The 19865-nt window shown below is 32.0% G+C and overlaps 2 protein-coding genes across 4 annotated transcripts; one reads left to right on the forward strand and one right to left on the reverse strand.

The window, feature by feature from the left end:
• Positions 1-655: 655 nt before the first annotated feature.
• On the forward strand, positions 656-3857 carry LOC107904772 (pentatricopeptide repeat-containing protein At2g27610). 2 transcript variants are annotated; one of them, XM_041094644.1, is made up of 3 exons: positions 656-3109; positions 3189-3373; positions 3496-3857. In XM_041094644.1, the coding sequence occupies exon 1, from the start codon at positions 852-854 to the stop codon at positions 2949-2951; it is 2100 nt and encodes a 699-aa protein (XP_040950578.1). In that variant the 5' UTR covers positions 656-851; the 3' UTR covers positions 2952-3109; positions 3189-3373; positions 3496-3857. The 2 variants fall into 2 exon arrangements, with proteins under 2 accessions (XP_040950578.1, XP_040950579.1); XM_041094645.1 differs by having other exon boundaries at positions 660-3109; positions 3491-3857.
• Positions 3858-9737: 5880 nt separating this feature from the next.
• On the reverse strand, positions 9738-14046 carry LOC107903085 (histidine-containing phosphotransfer protein 2). Of its 2 annotated transcripts, none has more exons than XM_016829139.2 (6): positions 13972-14046; positions 13179-13309; positions 12999-13067; positions 12371-12445; positions 11120-11192; positions 9738-10028 (listed from the first exon to the last, which is right to left on the reverse strand). In XM_016829139.2, the coding sequence occupies exons 1-6, from the start codon at positions 14023-14025 to the stop codon at positions 9987-9989; spliced, it is 444 nt and encodes a 147-aa protein (XP_016684628.1). In that variant the 5' UTR covers positions 14026-14046; the 3' UTR covers positions 9738-9986. The 2 variants fall into 2 exon arrangements, with proteins under 2 accessions (XP_016684628.1, XP_016684627.1); XM_016829138.2 differs by lacking the exon at positions 13972-14046 and adding an exon at positions 13753-13914.
• Positions 14047-19865: the final 5819 nt, after the last annotated feature.

Below are 19865 nucleotides of genomic sequence, written 5' to 3' on the forward strand. Positions count from 1 at the left end.
ATTATTAGGCTAGTTCCAATAGATATATTGAGGAACAAAAAAAAAGTAGTTGGTAACTTAGAAGTCAAATTAGAAGTTAGAGAAACAAGTAAAAAATTGATTTTATTAATTATTTGGTCAAAATTTACTATAAGTCCCTATACACAACATAAGTGGTGTATTAAGTTTATATACTTTAATTTGATCAATTTTAGTTATTGTATTTTTCAATTTTTGAAATTTTAGTATTAACTAAATATTAGTAGTTAAATCCGTTTGGTTAAAATTTACTATTAGTCTTATACTAAGCCTAAAGTTATAGATTTAGTCTATATTCTCCAATTAAATAATTTATTAGTCCCTATATTTTTTTAATTTCAAAATTTTAGTTTGGACGTAAATGAAAATCTTTAAATCCATAACTAACTTTTTTTTATGAGAAATATATGAAGGCAACATGATAGCATTTTGAAAATAGTAAAACTTAACTTAATGAATTTAACAATTGCTATTTGGTTAAGACTGAAATTTAAAATTCATAAAGTACAGGACTAAAACTTGCCAAATTTAAATACAGAAAGACTAAATACACGACTACAGGGACTAATGACAGAATTTAACCTAATTATTTTTACCATTCAAATTAAATAATATAATTTGTTGAATATTCGAATCTAGAGTTTGTTGCAAATGCAGCGTAGCATGGCACTAGCAGAAAGTCCAGGCGAAAGCATTCATAAATAACAAAACGAAGAACATACAACGGCGGCCCATTCCCAAACTTCTAAATCTTTCCTTAATAATTCTGACAATGTTTTCTTTCCATCTCTAGATGTTCAACCACCCAATACCCTTATTCAGATTCCCTCGCAATGGCGTCATTCCCTCGCCTTATTCGCCTTTTCGGCGACACCCGAAGCATTTCCAAAGGCAGAGCACTCCACGCCAAGATCATCATATCTGGGATGCCCCGAGATATTTACACTAACAACCATTTGCTAGCTATGTATGTGAGATTCGACCGTATTTTGGATGCACGTAAAGTGCTTGAAGAAATGCCTGAAAGAAACGTCATTTCCTGGACTGCGTTGATTTCGGGATATTCTCAAGTTGGTATGCCGGAAAGGGCCCTATACTGTTTCAGTTTGATGATTAATGATGGTGTGGAGCCAAACTATTATACTTTTGTTAGTGCTGTTTCAGCTTGTGCTAGCTTAGGTGATGGTAGAGCTGGGAAGGAAGTTCACGGCAAGATTTATAGGAGTGGGGTGGATTTTAGTACACCTGTTAGTAACAGTTTGATTAATATGTATGGAAAATGTGGGTTGCTGAAGTCAGCTCAGTTGGTTTTCGAAGCAATGTTGTCGCCGAATTCGATCTCTTGGACTTCACTTCTTTCTTGTTATAGTCAACAGGCAGAAAACTTGAAGAGTTTGAATATATTTTTGAAGTCGAGAAGGGTGGGTGTGAAAATTAATGAGTTTGCTTGTGCAAGTGTTTTGAGTGCATGTGCAGGATTGGAAGACTTGAAGTTTGGAATGCAAATACATTGCTTGGTGGTTAAATGTGGACTTGAGTTCGACAAATTTGTTGAGACAGGGTTGATAAGTGTTTATGCAAAGTGTGGAGACCTGAACTTGGCTTGTCAGGTGGTTTTGGAGGTAAACCAATCAAAGTTGGCTGCTTGGAATTCATTAATTGGAGGCTATGTTCAACAAGGCAAGAGAAGAGAAGCAATTGATATTTTTCTTAAGCTGCACTCTTCAGGAATCAGGCCTAGTGAAAGAACATTCTCTTCTATACTTGGAGCCATCGCTGATGCAGAAAATATTGAACTTGGGAACCAGCTTCACACTTTGATCATTAAAATGGGATATAGTTCATTTTTAGTTGTCAGAAATTCTGTGCTAGACTTTTACTCAAAATGCGGGTTTCTTCAAGAATCATTGAGAACTTTTGAAGATATTGATGAGCATGATACAGTCTCATGGAATTCTCTGATCTCTGGGTATGTTCGGTCAGGTCAATATGAGGATGCCATCAAACTCCTAAAAAATATGTTATTTCAAGGATATAAACCCAATCTTTACACATATTCCATCATTTTGAGTATATCTAGTGATTTCCCAGCAATTGAATGGGGAAAGCAGACACATTGCTGTATCATTAAACCTGCATTTGATTCTAATGTCATTGTTGGAAGTGCCCTTATAGACATGTATGCAAAGTGTGGGGTACTGAATGCTGCTCGAGAAGTTTTTGATTCTCTAACTTCGAAAAATTTGGTTTCTTGGAATACTATGCTTACAGGGTATGCTCAACATGGGTTCGCGAGAGAAGCACTAGAGATTTATAGTATGATGCAGAGAGGTAATGTCAAACCTAATGATGTTACTTTCATTGGTTTATTATCTGCTTGTGCTCATGCTGGTCTTTTAAAGGAGGGTTTGTACTACTATGATTCCATGACTAGGGACCATGGTATTGCTCCAAGGCTTGAGCATCTAGCTTCAATTGTCAATCTTCTTGCTCGTAAAGGAGAAACTAGAAGAGCTTATGAGTTCATAAGGAGCTTCTCTATGGAGCCAAGCAAGGTGGTTTGGCGATGTCTTTTATCGGGCTGCAAAATCCACAAGGACCTAGTCTTAGGAAGACTTGCTGCAGAGAAAATTTTGAGTATTGATCCAGAAGATACCTCAGCTCATATTATGTTATCGAACATATACGCAGAGGCCAAAATGTGGGATAAAATAGCGGAATTGAGAATACTCATGAACGAGAAAGCAAGGAAGAAAGATACAGGATGTAGCTGGATAGAATCGAAGAACAAGATGTATTCTTTTTCTTCAAGTCATTCTACAAAATTTGAAGGGGTCAACCTAAATCAAGTTTTGAATCAATTGACGGTACATTTGTCTGATGCAGGATATTTTCCTCATACATCGTTCTATCTTTCACAAGAAAGAGCTTAGGCTGTGAACTGGAGAAACGTTTACTGCTATAACTTTTCATTCTATCAGGTGTATCTTATTTATGGTATACACAGATTTGGAAAGATTTATACCAGGAGAAAAAGGGCAAAAACACGTGAAGGCAGAGATATTTCATCAATTATGTCTTCAAACAACATGCAAGTATTCTTGTGCACACAAAAGATTGACTTATCAGAAATTAAAATTGTCTGAATCAGATTTTGTCATTCCATGCAGAATGATGTAAATGAAGCAACTTGGTAAAGCTTTCGGAATATGGTGCTCACTATTGATGAACTGACACTGGTTGAAGTTTAGGCAGCGGCATAGCTGGTTGTGAGGTTGATTGATGTACTCTGGAGTTTGTACTCATTAGTTCCATGGGGTAGCCTGAAAAGTGCATCTAATTCTTGGTCCTACCTGTACGATCTCTTTCTTCTCCACACTTGAGCTTTTTATATTTTTGGATAGTGTAAGCTTATAATTTCTTGTTCTTTCAGTCTGAGCTAAAAATTATGATTCAAGCTGTTGTTGAAAAGTGCAGGAAAAAGTAGAAGATGGACTAGAAGCAGAAAATTTGGCAAATTTTTGTTACATCAGATGAGCAATATTCATATCAGTTTGAACACTAAACTTTGGAGAACAGCTTTCAAGAAGATCAAATTTTGCCTAGAATCTTGGAAATAGAAAGTTCCATTTCAGTATTTCTTTCCTTTCAAATTATGCGTTTATTGCTCCCTGGACCAATTGCTGTTTTTCATGGTAGAATGGTCAATCTGGGACATGTATTTTGTTCTAACCATATGCATGTAAGCACGGTTGAAAATATCAGATTGGATTTAGTCGATTCAACCGAGAACTAGTGCTTAGTCAATCGGGTACATGTTATAAAATTGGAAGTTTAGAGAACCGATGAAAAACCGGAAAAAAAGGGTTTAAACTGTTTTTTTAAGAGTAAATTACAGGTTACTAAATTATTAGTAAATTTATATTTTGATCATTTAACCTTAAAAATTTACAAAATGGTTACTAAGTTATTCGAAAGGTTTTATTTATTTTACTGAATTATTCAAAAAAAAAATTATTTAAATCACTGGGTTGTTTTTTTTTTAAAGCTTGGCTAGTGAGATCTTAGTGACGATTCGATGATCGGTATGATGGATTAGTACCTATAAATGAATTGAAGAACATACTTGATTTAGCGGTTAGCTCGGAGATCGAAGAAGAAAATTGTTTGGATTTTAATTCATAAATTCGTGATGTTCAAAGCTGTTTCTTTAAAAAAAAATTGAATTGTGAAAGACAGGAAGAATGAGAGCTTTTGATTAGTACAAGTGGTGAGAACTGAAAAGGTCATACAGGTTACAACAATGATTTTAATAGCCCAATGACTTAAACATAAACTTTTGAATAGTTTAATGACAATTTTTGTAACCTTTTAAACTTGAGTGACTGAAATATAAACTTATTAATAATTTAATTACTTGAATATATATTTTTTTAAATAAAAAAAGTTATGCAATGACAATTCCACCTTTAATCTAATGGATATATATTAAAAGACCTTATAGTGCATATCATTTAGTTAAAACACGTATTTTATTTTAAGTTCTTAATCATTTAGTTAAATATCCATTTTTATTAAAGGTAACTAAACCATTAGTCACTAAATTATGGGTAAATTTTTATTTTAGTCATTTAATTAAAAAATTACAATTTGGTCACTAAACTATTCAAAAGTTTTCATTTAAATCTTTGAACTATTCAAAAAATATTATTTAAGTCATTGGGTTATTAAGTTTTTTTTAAAGTTTCGCCGACAAGCTTCAAGCGATGATTCGACGATCGGTATGGTGGATTAGCATTTATCGATGAGTAGAAGAATATGCCTTAGATCCAAGTCGATCTGACGATTAGTGTCAAAAATTGGAGAAAAAAGCTATTTGAATTTTGGTTCACAGATTCGTGATGTCTAAAGTTGTTTCATGAAAAAAGATTGAACTGTAGAAGAGAATGGGAAAGAGAGCTTTTGTCTGGTACAAATAATCCAAATAGAGAAAGCTATTTAGCATTGAGTTTAACAGCTCAATGACTTAAACGAAAACTTTTGAATAGTTCAGTGACCAAATGTAATAATTTTTTGTAGTTAAGTGATCGAAAAAGAACTTACCCATGGTTTAGTGGCTAATAGTATAATTTACCCTTTTATTAAATATTTAAATGCTTTGATCTTTAAATCTTTTTAATTAAATTATCTGATTCAACTGATCGACCCTATTACATTGGTGATCCGAAGATTTCATGAATTTGGTTTTTTGTTCACTTTTTGAACATTGCATACTCCATGAAATATAGGTAGCTGAACCCCATACTTGGATTGAATCGTAAGAAATGCTTGCTAATGGGGATGTATGTGACAATAATTTGCTTTTATCAATAATATGTGAATTTTATAAAAAAAAAAAATCAAATGTAATCAACTCGAGTTTGGGCTTAAATTTGAAGATATTCATGGTTGTAGTTATGCTAGAACCAGAAACATATTCACTATGTTTATATGGGAAGCCCCGTAACTTATGTTGATATTCAAGTATAAGTGACGGACATAGGAAAATGTTCAATACAAGTATCATCAAAATTTTCTAAAGTCTTTTCATATATTTGAAGGATTATTAGAGATCATATATTCATATTCATATTTTAACTTAAATATTAAATTCGTTAATATTATGATATATTAATATATAATTTTAAATTTTTTTTTGTACAATTTTAATTTGAACTTAGATTATTTTCTGATTTGAATTTAGATTATTTTTAAAGTGTGTGAACACTTTGCAAATAGACCATAGTTCAAAATTAACATTCTTTTAACAGTTAATGTAACACCTCTAACCCGAATCCATCGTCGGAACAGGGTTATAGAGTATTACTGGAGTTTACAAATCAAACATTCTGAAAATGTAAATATTTCATATCACATAGTATTCATGTCAAAAACCGATCAAAATCATAAATATTGTCATTTATATGAGCTCTCGAGGCCCAAATTACGCATCAGAAACAAATCGAGACTAAACCGAAAACTTAGAAAAATTTTCAGAAATATTTAAAATTTTCAACACTGCAGGGATCACACAGCCGTGTGACTCATACGGTCAGGAGACACGCCCATGTCCCAGGACGTGTGGGCATTCAAAATAGGGACACACGGTCGTGTCTCAGCCCGTGTCCGTGCCCGTATGAGTATACTGACTTGGGTCACACGGCCAAGTCACACGCCCGTGTGCTAGGCCGTGTGAGCACACTGACTTACATTCTTAAAAGATACAGGGGACACACGCTCGTGTCACCTGGCCGTGTGTCACGCACGATTAAGACACACGCCCGTGTGGATGAAAATAGGCCATTTTACAAGTCATATTTCTCACCCAATTTTGTGTCAACCTACAATCAATATTATACATATCAACAAGTCATAATTAGGCATCCAAAACAAGTCAAAATAAGTGACTAATCTCAACAAATTACACATAGGCCAACATTAAACAAAATACATATACATGCCATTATAACCAAAATAAAAACATTCAAAAGTACCGATAGAATATGGATAGTGTGATATAACTCCGAAAAGCTTCCAACCCAATCGAGCTTCCGATAATCTGAAAAGTAAAGAAAAACAAATACATAAACAATGAATGCTTAGTAAGCTCGTATAAATTTTAATCATATCAATCCATTTCATTATGAAATTTACATTTATCAAGAATAAACATTTATTGATGCCACACGATTCAAGAAACCATATTCAACAACTCACAAAATGAGTAAATCCATAGCATCTCTTATACATATTATCCCAAGTATAGTTGAGTTTTAAACAACTTTATACTCTTCCAAATTTCTTTATTCACATTTGTATTTCTTTACTTATCACACCCATTCCATATGCATACCACACAAGTCATAAGCATATCAGACCACCATAGCCACAAGCTAGTATATGCAAACATAGTCTTTTTCAAAATAATCACATAATAAGTCATTTCATAAGAAATTGTATAACTTAATACTTTTCACTCTTTCATGAGCACAAATATATTTTCATTTGAGCACTTACCATTTCAATGCATATTATAATTAAACATTTTACCATTCAACCAATAACTTGCACTTGCCTAAGCATCAAACAACAACACTTGTTAGCGTACTTAAACATTTTTCATATAATTTCAACATCAATAATCTTATTATCTCAATATGTCACACTTGAGTTTATTACTCGTCTCAACTTACATAATTTCCATGTTTCAACATATCAAGATATTGATATATATATTTATCATGATACATATTATTCTCTTACCATTTCTTCATAAACATATATCATCCAAGAGAACTCCTGATATTTTACCATTCGAAAAATGACTTACGGATTTGAGTACATCGTTAACAGAAGCTCGAAAGCTGAACAGAAGCTTGTAAGAGCTAAACAGAAACCTATAAGGGTTGAACAAAAGCTCGTAAGAGCTGAACGGAAACTCATATGAGTTAAACAAAAGCTCATAAGAGCCGAACAGAAACTCCTAAGAGTTGAACAGAAGCTCGAAAAAGCTAAACGGAAACTCATATGAGTTAAACAGAAGCTCGAAAGAGCTAAACGGAAAGTAAAACACAATAGTTCGCAACAAATATTGAACCTCAGTTTACTTGGGTAATTTGCCGTTATTTTCCTCCAATGCCGTCATGCGCCACAAAACGAATGTACTTAAATTCTGCGTTCCATTTAATCCGAATATTCAATTCAAATTATAATTTCAACAATAATTCATTTTTAACAATAGAATAAATACATAATACCATCCATCAAATCAATATAATTATTAAAGTATAATTGTACGAACTTACCTGGTTAAATTGTAGAAATATCAATATTCAAGGGCATTTTAGAAATTTTTCATTTTCCTCGATTTTTCACTCGACCTTGATCTAAATTAATAATTTCATTCAATATATTAATTTAGACAATAAAATAATTCATTTCCTGCAGTTTGACCATTTTTGATATTTTTATAAAATTACCTCTAAAGTTTTACTTTTATTCAATTTAGTCCCTGAGCCCAAAATATACAAATTAACCATTTTAATGCAAACCCATGCTAGATGAATATTCATGGCATTCAATACAACCCATTTTTTCAATAATTTCACAAAAAATCCTTGTATTTTTACTAATTTAACAAATTAATCCTTAATCGAAAAATTCATCAAAATCACTTAACAAAATACCCAAAACATGCAAATTAACCATTTTAATGCAAACCCATACTAGCTGAATATTCATGTCATTCAATACAACCCATTTTTGCAATAATTTAACAAAAAATCCTTGTATTTTTACTAATTTAACAAATTAATCCTTAATAAAAAAATTCATCAAAATCACTTAACAAAATACTTTTAAATAACAACTAATATCTCAAATTAAACATTTAGCATATAAAATTATATAGATTCATTAAGGGCAATATCCAAAATCTTTAACAAAATAAAAAACTCAATATCCAAAATCTTTAACAAAATCAAAAACTAAGGTAAGATTTAGTTGAACCTAATTGTAACAATCTCAAAAACATAAAAATTATAAGAAACGGGTAAGAATTGGACTCACATGAAGCAAATGTACAAAACCAGCTCTAGGAGCTCTCCTCATGTCTGTTTGAACCAAAAATGGGAGAAAAATTGCCTAGAAATCTCTTAGAAATTCAATTTTTACTTTTAATTTCAACGAAACTTTAATTCTATCTTAATGACACTCCAAAAATATTTATAAAAATATCTATGGTTCAGTTTCTAAAAATGAGGTCCCGATACTTCATTTTTTAAACCATTTAACCTAATAAATCATTATAATACACAAATTACTAATTCAAAAACCTTTTTAAGACCATATTTGAATCTTAAATATTAAATAATAATATTTACGAACTTACTTGCCGGATTTGGTGGCCTCAAACCACTATTTCCGACACCACTGAAAATCGAGCTGTTACAGTTAAACTATGAATATAAATTGTATATAATATTTAATTTGATATACTTGTGTCAGAGGAGTCGAAATAAAATTAAAAATTCTTGGGGACAAAGGCATACATGTTACATTAAAAAGACTTGAATTAAAATATAAATTTTTGAAAGGACTATAAGAGCATTTTAACCCTTTAAAAGAAGGGAATCGAGGCCAAAAGCACTTAGGTTGTGTTCACTATTGTGTTCTGAAAGTGCTTCTTAAGCCAAAAACAATATAAACAGATAAATTTTCTATTTAGCTTTTCAGGCCAAACTAAAATTTCTAACATGAATCCAACCATACATATGGAAATTTAACCCTCCAAGAACCTTCCAAGTAAACTTCAAAAAATTGAATATATAGTCCGGTCAAACACATCCATATCCGACACCTATTCTCATTCCCGAGTCCGAGTAACATTGGGCAGAACTTGACTGAACTTATTGCTGCTGCTGGAGTTGTTGTTGCTACTATTGCCTCAACTGTTAGAGGCCTTACTTGTCTATATTACTCGAACTCGGATCAGAATGTCAAACATGTATGTGTCACACGCTAATATTTTCATCCCCCCCCCACCCCCCAAGATTTTAATGGATTTCAAGAAATTTTTGGAGGGTTGTATTCCATACTCATATCTAAATATACGTCAGACACGATACTGGAGACGAATACTTAAAAGAAAAACATAACAGCCTGAACTGGATGAAAATGTCTTTGAATTAAAAAAGAAATAACATCAAACTAACAAAAATAACAGCAAGGAGTCTTAAAAGCCATCTATTATTTCAAGTTATTGAGATGACTTATTCAAACACACACCATAGTTTGGTTCGCCTTAAAGACACACCACAAACTGAAAACAAAACCCAATTTTCAGTTCAAACAAAAGACAGATGAACAAGGAAACCGATAAGCTGTTGCAACTATCGGTTTGTCACCTGGATATGCCCTCCATTGCACAGTTATGGACAGTCAGTTTCATTAGAGACAATCTTCGTTTCCAGCTGCAAAATCACAAAAGAAAATTCTAAGGTAAAATATCACTAAAACCAAAAAGTTCGAGAACCACGAAAGCTACAAAAGAGCATAACCGCAAGATTTTTTGGTACAGTCGATGGATCGATTACTTCATGTTACATAAATTTATCAGTATATTAGAAACAACTGTGTTGCAGTTCACATGCAGACTCTGATATTAATATAAGTTCCTACACTTCTATCTGCAGATAACTTTAGTATTCACTCATCTAAAAGGAGATGTAGGATGAAATATAGCAATTCAAGTGAACACAGGACAAAGAAAAGCTAAAGATTACTTCCTACGGATGAAACAAAGAATTTTCAGCAATATCTTTCAGAAAATTGTTCGGTATTGTTAAGTTAGGATGCCATCGAAATTCGACCGCCTGCAGTTATCTACCGTTTATATAAGGATAGTACTTAATACATTTAGTGATTTTTACCCTTCTAAGTTAAAGGTTTGATTTTTCTTTCGTTCGGAATCAGGGGAGGAGAGTTCGTGATATGAAGTCATATGGTAATACTTATTAATAAACAAATTGAACTAATGGTGGCTAATAAGAGTGGGGTATTAAAAGTCGTTGGTGGATAACAAGCTCAACGATAGTCAAAACTTCTAGGAAGTACATGCATGCTTTAAGTATCTTCATAAGATATCTAGCCCCGGAAATTCGGTGATTACCCCATTAGATAGATGGATAGAGATTGAAAAAACAGCAAGAACAACTGATACATAAAATGCAACAAGGAAAATTCTGTGATAAAATTCATGGTCCATTGTACGGGAAAACTGATGTACCGTATGTACTGGGACTCAGGGTGAGGTCAGATACAGAAATGTACCCAGTACATGTAAGCTCAAATTTTTTTCTAAGTTTTTCCATGTATTTGGAAAATATAGCATGAATCAAGCCAGAAAAAGATGGTAACTAGGTCTCATATCCGTAGCAGAAATAAAGATAAACTCTTCCGAAATCGATCATCATTAATTAAGGAGAAGAAAAATCACATAAGCGGTAAAAGAAATAAATTTCAATAGAAAGCTTTTAAACAACATAAGTTAAAACTGACTTACCTGAACAAGAGTTTCCAATTTTTCTTGCATAATCGAGAATTCTTGTTTTGCAGCATTCAATGCAGTGATTAAGCTGAAAATAGAAAGAAAAGATTTCTGATTACGGCACAGGAACTAAAGCCACAAGGTCAGATAAATAAGAGCATGTAAACCGAACTGTTGCGCTTCTGAGAGAGTTCATATATGTTACCCAAATTATTTTTAAACTTGTATAAGTATTAACACATGGCAATTAAGAAAAGAATATGCATTTATTCCACTACCATCCAATATCAGGAACGAACTTGATGCATGCAGTTGTTACGTTAGACGATAATGAAACTTCATGTTTCGGGTAAATTTAGTAACGTACAAGGAATACACAGCACGGTGTAGATATTTAACTTAAACAAAGTTCTCTATACAAATTCTGTTTGACAACTGAACATCATTTGAACACAAAATCATTCACAATACATAGCTTATGATTAACTTTTACCTAAAAGAACTCGGACTTCACTGTTTAGCCAATAACAGCCAAGTTCAAGAGAACATACCAATACCCTCCCTAAAAGATTTATCAGATTGATTTCAGATAACAAGAACAAAATGTAATGCACTTTCTTCCCCACTAATCTGGATGTTCAGCATATGAAAATTTTAACTATCTGTCGAATTCTAGTAATAGCAGAACTATATGATAACTCTAATGATACAAATACTAAAAGAAACTAAAAGCAAATGCAACTATTGTGACTTAAAAAGGAGAATGATATCGTACCAACTACTGAATCTTTAAACTAACCACTAATTCAGGCATCAAAGGGCAGGCGAAGATATACCAATGGCTAGCTGATCCCTACTATAGAAATGACTATAGGCTGCCTTTATTTGTGCAGCTAGATATATGGGAGTATGTCGGATCCATGACTATCCTATAGTATATATGATTAAAATGTAGATTCCTTCATCTAATTCAGCACCGGCTGAAAAGGGATTACTATATGCAATATATTACAAACATCTAACTAGAAAAATGCTACTAGCATTTACTTTTAAGAGCCTCCGACAAATATTTTCCATTATACAACAGTAAGTCTAATAATAAAGATGAAGGGGGCTATCTTTTTGTGATCAAAGGGATCTTTTTTGTGTTCAAAGGTTTGCCAGCAAATCCAATAGCGATAGAAAATAAAAACTAGTTAGATCGAAAGGGTCCTTCCTTTTATAGTATGGGAAGAAATTGATCAACGGAAACCAAAAATTTCTCACCTTTCTTTAGTTGCTCTGTTCTGAACAGCTTGATGAAGTTGACCACAGGCATGAGCCATACGACAAACTCCAAGGCTGGGAAACCAAGTAGAGCAAATTCATTTAGCTTAAATGCACAATCATTTTGATGTCATCTAAAGAGATATTGCTAGAGATGATTACACTCAGAAATAACATAACTGCATGGTTATTGTTTTGGCAACATGGACTAGTTAAAATCGAATGCTGTCCACATTTATGCAAGAGTTCGTTATTTCTCTGAGAAATGACAAGAAGAAATGAAAAACATGCATGTTCGTTTTAATAAACCAAAGCTCGCACTTACAACATCCTACTCTTGTGACATATGTATGCAAGAGATAAGGAAAGGTCATTAAAACATATTTGTATGTATAAATTATAAATATTCCTAACAATACGTAACGTAGAGCTGCCCTACTTAGAGAATCATTGAATGCTACATTCCGATTCTTTTGCAAGAACGCCACGTGCAACTAACATATAAGTTGATCAACGAAAGGTACTTAAAAGCGATACTCATGTGTAGATTCTATGTTTATTTCAACCGGATATTCCAAAATCGTGTTCTCAGGTCGATGCATGACAAAATAGGGAACAGTTATTTTACCATGCCGCACCCCCTTTTATCTTAAAGCACAATTCACCCAGATCGTGATAATTCAGCAGAGGTTGACCCCTGCAAGACAAGATAAAAAGTACAAATCAAATCCGATCACAGTGAAAAACAGATGGTAAAATAGTATTCACAACATAAATGCAGCCATATATCTCAAGAAAAACAACATACAAAGCAACAGTCAAGTCTCTTAAGGTTGCTGTCGAGTCATGGCAGAATGTGGGGAGCAATGAAGCAAAGAAGAAAGGACCACTTGATTCCTTCAACATATGAACCTTAGCGAAACGGTAGTCGACCAAACCCTGCAAGAAATCACAAGTATCAGAATTCACATTTTATTTATTGTAGCTAATAAAGCTAAAAAAAAAAAAGCTAATCAAGAATTCAAATCTGAAAAATCCCCTAAGAAGATATCAAATCATATTTTGTGGTAATTTTTTCCGTCGATTGGAGTGAGTTAAATTTAAAGAATCCCAGAAATCTTTTACATGTTTAACAAAAAAAATAAATCAATGAACACCAACACCAACACCAACACCATGGAAGTTGGTATAATATCATACATATCATATTCACTTTATCGGTCTTGAAAAGATCCTTAAGAAATAAACTCATAAATCCATAGTGGAGTTTGTTTTGATTTCATCAATCCTTAAAACATGTATAGAAATGAGATAAATAAGCCTAATATTCATTAAAAAAAAAGGTAACATAAGGGAAAACAAAAGGGTGTGGGAGGGTATACTTCTTGTTCCATTGAATGGATAAAGTCAAGAAGTTGCTTGTTCATAGCTTCCCTACTGGAAGAAGCAGCCATTGATGAAGCAGAAAAATAAAAATGAAAAACTAAAACAACCCAAAGTGAAGAAAGGTCTAGGGAAGACAAAGAATCCAATTTGGTAAGAAAAAAGAGAGTATATATAGGCAGTTGCAAAGGCAAGTAATTGATTGGATGAGGCTTTACAAGATAAAGACAAAGCTGTTCTGTTGATTCTATCTGGGTTGTCCACTTTTCCATTGCCGCAAAACTGAAACTGAAACTGAAACGGCTCTCTATTCTTCATTTTAAATATTATTTAATCAAATATTAAGCATCCAAATACAAGAATATAAAATTTGAGAAAAAATCCAAAAAAAAACACTCGCCTGAATTAGAATAAGATAGAGCAGTCTTCGTTGTCAGCCTCTGCAGGTTGCCAACTTTCATTCATTGGCAAAGTAATTTAAAATCTTGACATATTTGGATTTTTGAAGGAAAATATGCAGAGCATTAATGCTTCAAATGCAAAACAATACAAATTCCATTAATCTTTTTGAACTCTTTTTTTCTTCGTTTATAAATTTCCATTTCATATTTTGTTTTCACCGCTTTTGAGGTACAGAAATAAAATATACATAAATTCTATCCCATCTATACACGTGTATATAGAATACACGAGTATATATATTTAAAAATAATATAAAATAAATAAGATTAATGTGCAAATTTATCACTATGTTTTAGGTGTAAATTGAAATTTGCCATTATATTGATGTTTGCTATTATTCTTATGAACTAAAAATAAATTCACCACTGGCAGCCTTATTAACTTTTGGACTGACATATAGATTCCAGAAGTTGACCTTTTAATTAATTTTTGTAAAAAGATTAAACCTATTGATGTGTCCACCACTCTCAATCAGGTGACACTGGCATATGGTAATTGGAAATGGAGTTTTTTACGTAGGTTTGTGGATAATAATGTGATCCCTTATATTGCAGGTATTCAGGCTTTGTGTCCTTTTGCCCCGGGCATGACGTTCTGGTATCTAAATGGTCCTCTAATGGCCAATTTACTATTAAATCTGCCTATAATATTTTTATGCAGAACTGTTTACATCCAGTGGAGAACAAATGGAAGTTTGTTTGGTCTTTTGTTGATCCTCAACGAGTTAGACAGTTCCTTTGGCTGGTGCTAAGGAATGATTGCTGACTAATGCTGAACGCTTTAGACTGAGGAATCCATTCTTCGTGTGCTTAGAGACTATTGCAAGGCATGTGAAGTGTGTAAACAAATTATCCTGGTGGGAGTCTGGCCTCTGAATTTTTCCACCTCGTTGTTTGAATGGGTCACCGCGAATCTGAGAAATGATTTTGAGTTAGCTTTTGGGGAAGCTGATTGACATTCTTTATTTGGAATTATTTGCTGGAAATTGTGGAAACAACGAAACTCTTGGGTGTTTCAAGGGGAGCCTTTCAATATGCATCATATTCTCCCATCTCTGTGGTGTTGGGCAAGATCTAATGTACATAGGTCGGTTGCATCTGTTGGTAATAGTGCAAGAAATACACAGAATCGGGAGCAGAGACCTCCGCTTTCTTGTCTGAGTACATTAAGGTTAACACAGATGGGGCAAGGAATCTGGGCTTGGGGTTGGCTTCAGCAACAACATGGTGATGAGAAATGGTCACAGCACTTGCATGGTGGAGTTGGGAGGATCATTGGAAAATATAACATTGAGCAAGTTGAACTTTGGGCTGTATATGATGGTCTCATGTTCGCTTGAAATGTAAAGAGGAAGAAAATTATAATTGAAACGAATTGTGCTCTAGCTGTTGGTCCTACAAATTCAAAATCTGTGGCAGGTAATCATACAACAAATTCACCACTATACTTTGATTGAATTTTGTATCATACTTTCTCAGATTATGACAGCATTCATATTTTGTACTAATTTTATTTTTAAAAAATTAATTTTATTTTTTATGCATGTGTTTTTTATATTTAAGTAATTATTTCATTAAATTAAAATTCTAAGTTAATTTATTAAATTTTAATATTTATAAATTAAATTACCATTAACTATTTTGAAAGAATTTTTTTATTAAATTATGTTTTCAAATTAAAATTAATATTGAGTAATAAAATTTAATTAAAATAAAATTTGGTAGAAAATTTTAATAAAATTTAAAGTTTAGCGGTAGAATTCAATTAAATAAAGTTGAGGGATAAATTTATCCAAAATTTCAAAATATAATGGCAAATATCCAAGAAAATAAAGTATAGTGGCAAATTTCAATATTCACTTATAATATGATGACAAATTTGTACTTCAACCCAATAAATAATGAAATGCATTGTTTGGAAACTAATTAAAAATAGACATAATGACTTTTTTGACACTCCGATTTTATAAAAAATTTATTTTAGTCCTCTATTTTATTTTTTACCTCTTTTAGCCCTTGAAGTTGCATTTTTGTCAAATCATCCTAAAATGAATTGAAAAGTTAACTTTGTTGACGTGAAATATATATGCATTGCCTTGTGAATGACATGTTAACATTTAAATAAATTTTTAAAGTTTAAATATTATTATTTTTATATATTTTAAATAACTTTAATGATTTTTAGTTTTTTAAATTCTATAATTTTTTTGAATTTTTAAAAAATTTAAAATTTAATTAAATGCTTATTATCATCCACGTGACAATCCACATTTATACCACATAAGTAAAATTAAAAAATTAACTTTTTCATCCATTTTTTTGGATGATTTGACAAAAAAATGATGGCTAAAAAGGCGAAGAGTTAAATAAAGAACTAAAATGATTTTTATTTATAAAGTTGGAGGGTTAAAAAGTCATTATGCCTTACTAATAACACATGCAACATGTACAATATTAAAATGAAAAATTAGATTAAATTGTGAGTAAACCGAAATTTGAACATTTGAATACATTAAACTAAGAATATTAAATGCACTATAATTGTTTATCATGATGTTATCATCAATTTTAGGCTGATGTCAAGTTAACTTATGATATAAACTCAATCAACAATATTATTAATACTACAAATTCTATCGCATATTTATGTGTGTGGAAGCTACGTATTTAGAACACATGAATGTATTTAAAAATAGTATACAATAAATAATAAAATTATAGTTTGAAACTAATTAATAATAATACATGCAATATGCACATGGAGGCAATAAAGCGTGCATGATAAAATTAAAATGTATAAAATATTTTAAGATAAAGCTTTGCTTTAGTGATAAAATTAAAATTTTATAAACCTAAATATGTTAAAAATATGTGTTTTGAGACAAGTACCATCTATCGAACAGTGCCAATGAGCTCATCGATAGAGAACTTATAAAAAAAATTGGATTTATCGGGTCAATTCTCCTTCTCTGACTCTAGAATCCAACATTGCTCTATCTCCATCTGATGATTAATTTTTACACACACATATATATATATCTTATTGCGTTAGCTTTAAATGTTTGTAGTTTGCTTGATTTAACATCCTTGATGAGTTTCTCCATTGTAATAAATATTTGGTTTAAAGCCAGATTTACTTTTAATCTATTTCACTTTGTATCTAAGGGTTTTTTTTCTTGGTAACTTTGAAGTCCTGTATTTAAATACCATCGGTTTAATTTAAATTTATTTTAAAAATTAATTACTTAATTATAACTATTGATATAATATTCAATACTCGATATCTCGAATGCAATATATGCGGGAGGAAAAGAAGGTGGATAACACAATACATTAATCTTTAAAAATATGTTTAAATATATAATAATTTTCATGTAATTAAGATGTTAAAAAATTAAATATAAATCATTACATTTTAGAGGAGCTAAAATTAAAGTATCATTTTTTTTTAAATCCAAAAGTTAAAAATATTAATATTTAACCAATGGAGAAATAAAACAATTGGCTAGCTAGCTCAGTTGGTTTTGTTACTTCAACCTACTAAAACGAAGGCCATAGGTTCAGTTCGATTTTTGCAGGCCGAATTCTCCAAATACTTGAAAGAAAAACATAACAGCCTGAACTGGATGAAAATGTATTTGAATTTGTTGTAATATTTGCTTAGTTGTATTAAGGGAAACACTGAGGTATTTATACATATTTCATATTACTATTATTACACCTCACAATAGGGTTCACTGTTTTGTCTTGACTTTTGGGCCAATGGCACTAACATTCCCTGTCCCTGGTGCAGACATTCTCTAGGCCTCTTCTAGTTTATCGGACGCTTACTTGTAGAGCACGTGGTCCTTTTTGACCCTGGAACTGACTCTCCCAGCGAACCTCATACCTGCCAGTCACGAGGGAGGGGGTCCTCCTCGCAGACATGGCTTGCAACCTCGTCCTTGCGAGGTTTACGCGAGCTCCCTCTTGCAACCTTGTCTCTGCGAGGCCTACGCGAGCTCCTCCATGCGAGCTATCTCTGCGAGCATCTTGCATTCCTGCGTGGTCCTCAACTAACTGCGGCGAACATTCTTCTTCCGAGTCGAGTTTATCCAGGTCGGAGGTCCAGATCCTTTCGATCATTCGGACTATCAGTTCCCAAATCCTAACATAATTAAGAAAGAAATAATATCAAACTAACAAAAACAAGAGCAATGAGTCTTACAAGCCATCTATTATTTCAAGTTATTGAGATGACTTATTCAAACACACACCATAGTTCGGTTCGCCTTAAAGACACACCACAAACTGAAAACAAAACCTGATTTTTTGTTCAAACAAAAGACAGATGAACAAGGAAACCGATAAGCTGTTGTAACTATCAGTTTGTCACCTAGATATGCCTTCCATTGCATAGTTATGGACCATCTGTTTCATTAGAGACAATCCTCGTTTCCAGCCGCAAAATCTCAAAAGAAAATTCCAAGGTAAAATATCACTAAAACCAAAAAGTTCGAGAACCACGAAAGCTACAAAAGAGCATATCCGCAAGATTTTCCAGTACAGTCGATGAATCGATTACTTCATGTTACATAAATTTATCAGTATAATCGAAACAACTGTGTTGCAGTTCACATGTAGACTCTGATATTAATATAAGTTCCTACACTTCTATCTGCAGATAACTTCAGTATTCACTTATCCAAAAGGAGGAGTAGTATGAAATATAACAATTCAAGTGAACACAGGACAAAGAAAAGCTAAATATTACTTCCTACGGATGAACCAAAGAATTTACAGCAATATTTTTCAGAAAATAGTTCAGTATTTTTAATTTTATTGGCAGCAATTCAAAATAACACCATCTCAATTTATTTAAAGTTTTAAATAAGAATAATAAAAATGTAAAAAAATATATTTATATTTTTATTGACTAATTTACTCAAAAAATAAAAAAATTTACCAGAATAGGTCGATTTTTGGAAAGTTACGGGAATAGGCCGTTTCTATTGAAAGCATTTTCAGATGATTTGTAGGAAAAGGCTTCCAACTGTAAGCGTTTTCAGCATGTTGCCAGGAAAATGCTTTTAAAAGTAGGGTTTTGTTTTTTAGAGTTACGGTTTGTGATTTATAAAGCAGGGTTTTTAGATTTAGTGTTTAGGGTTTTGTTATATTTTGGTTTAAATTTTAAAAGTTTATTATATATTATTTATTTTTTATAATTTTTTGAAATGTTAAATAATAATTTTTGAAATGTCAAACCAATCAAGGTTATGTCGGTGGTGTAGGAATCCAGGCCATACAATGTCGTCATGTCCAAATTGAAGGGATGATACAAGTACAACACATCATTAACATCAATTTTGTTGTAATCTGTAAACACATATTTTTTCCATAAAATACAAAGTAATAAATTATAAAACTTTCTTCTATTGTATACGTACAGTCTTGATTTAATATTATGAAATGATAACAAAGACCAACTTTAATGAAAAAATAATATTTATTTAAAAACATAATGATGTACAACATCAATACAATAAAAATGTTTGATATTTATTTATATGTTAACATGAGAAGTACAATAATAAAGTAAATCAATCCAATCCTTGGGATCAAAATGTGTGTCACATTAGGGTGGTCGACGGTTGTGAGTCAGATTCCTTCTT

This window comes from Gossypium hirsutum, chromosome D05 (genome assembly GCF_007990345.1).
Source record: "Gossypium hirsutum isolate 1008001.06 chromosome D05, Gossypium_hirsutum_v2.1, whole genome shotgun sequence".
NCBI lineage: Eukaryota > Viridiplantae > Streptophyta > Magnoliopsida > Malvales > Malvaceae > Gossypium > Gossypium hirsutum.

Coding starts and splice junctions, on each gene's coding strand:
- LOC107904772 (XM_041094644.1), top strand. CDS start 852: ATGGCGTCATTCCCTCGCCTTATTCGCCTTTTCGGCGACACCCGAAGC.
- LOC107903085 (XM_016829138.2), bottom strand. CDS start 13,824: ATGGCTGCTTCTTCCAGTAGGGAAGCTATGAACAAGCAACTTCTTGAC. Junction 13,310..13,752: donor TCCATTCAATGGAACAAGAA/GTATACCCTCCC, acceptor GATTTCTTGCAG/GGTTTGGTCGACTACCGTTT. Junction 10,029..11,119: donor AATTGGAAACTCTTGTTCAG/GTAAGTCAGTTT, acceptor GTGATTTTGCAG/CTGGAAACGAAGATTGTCTC.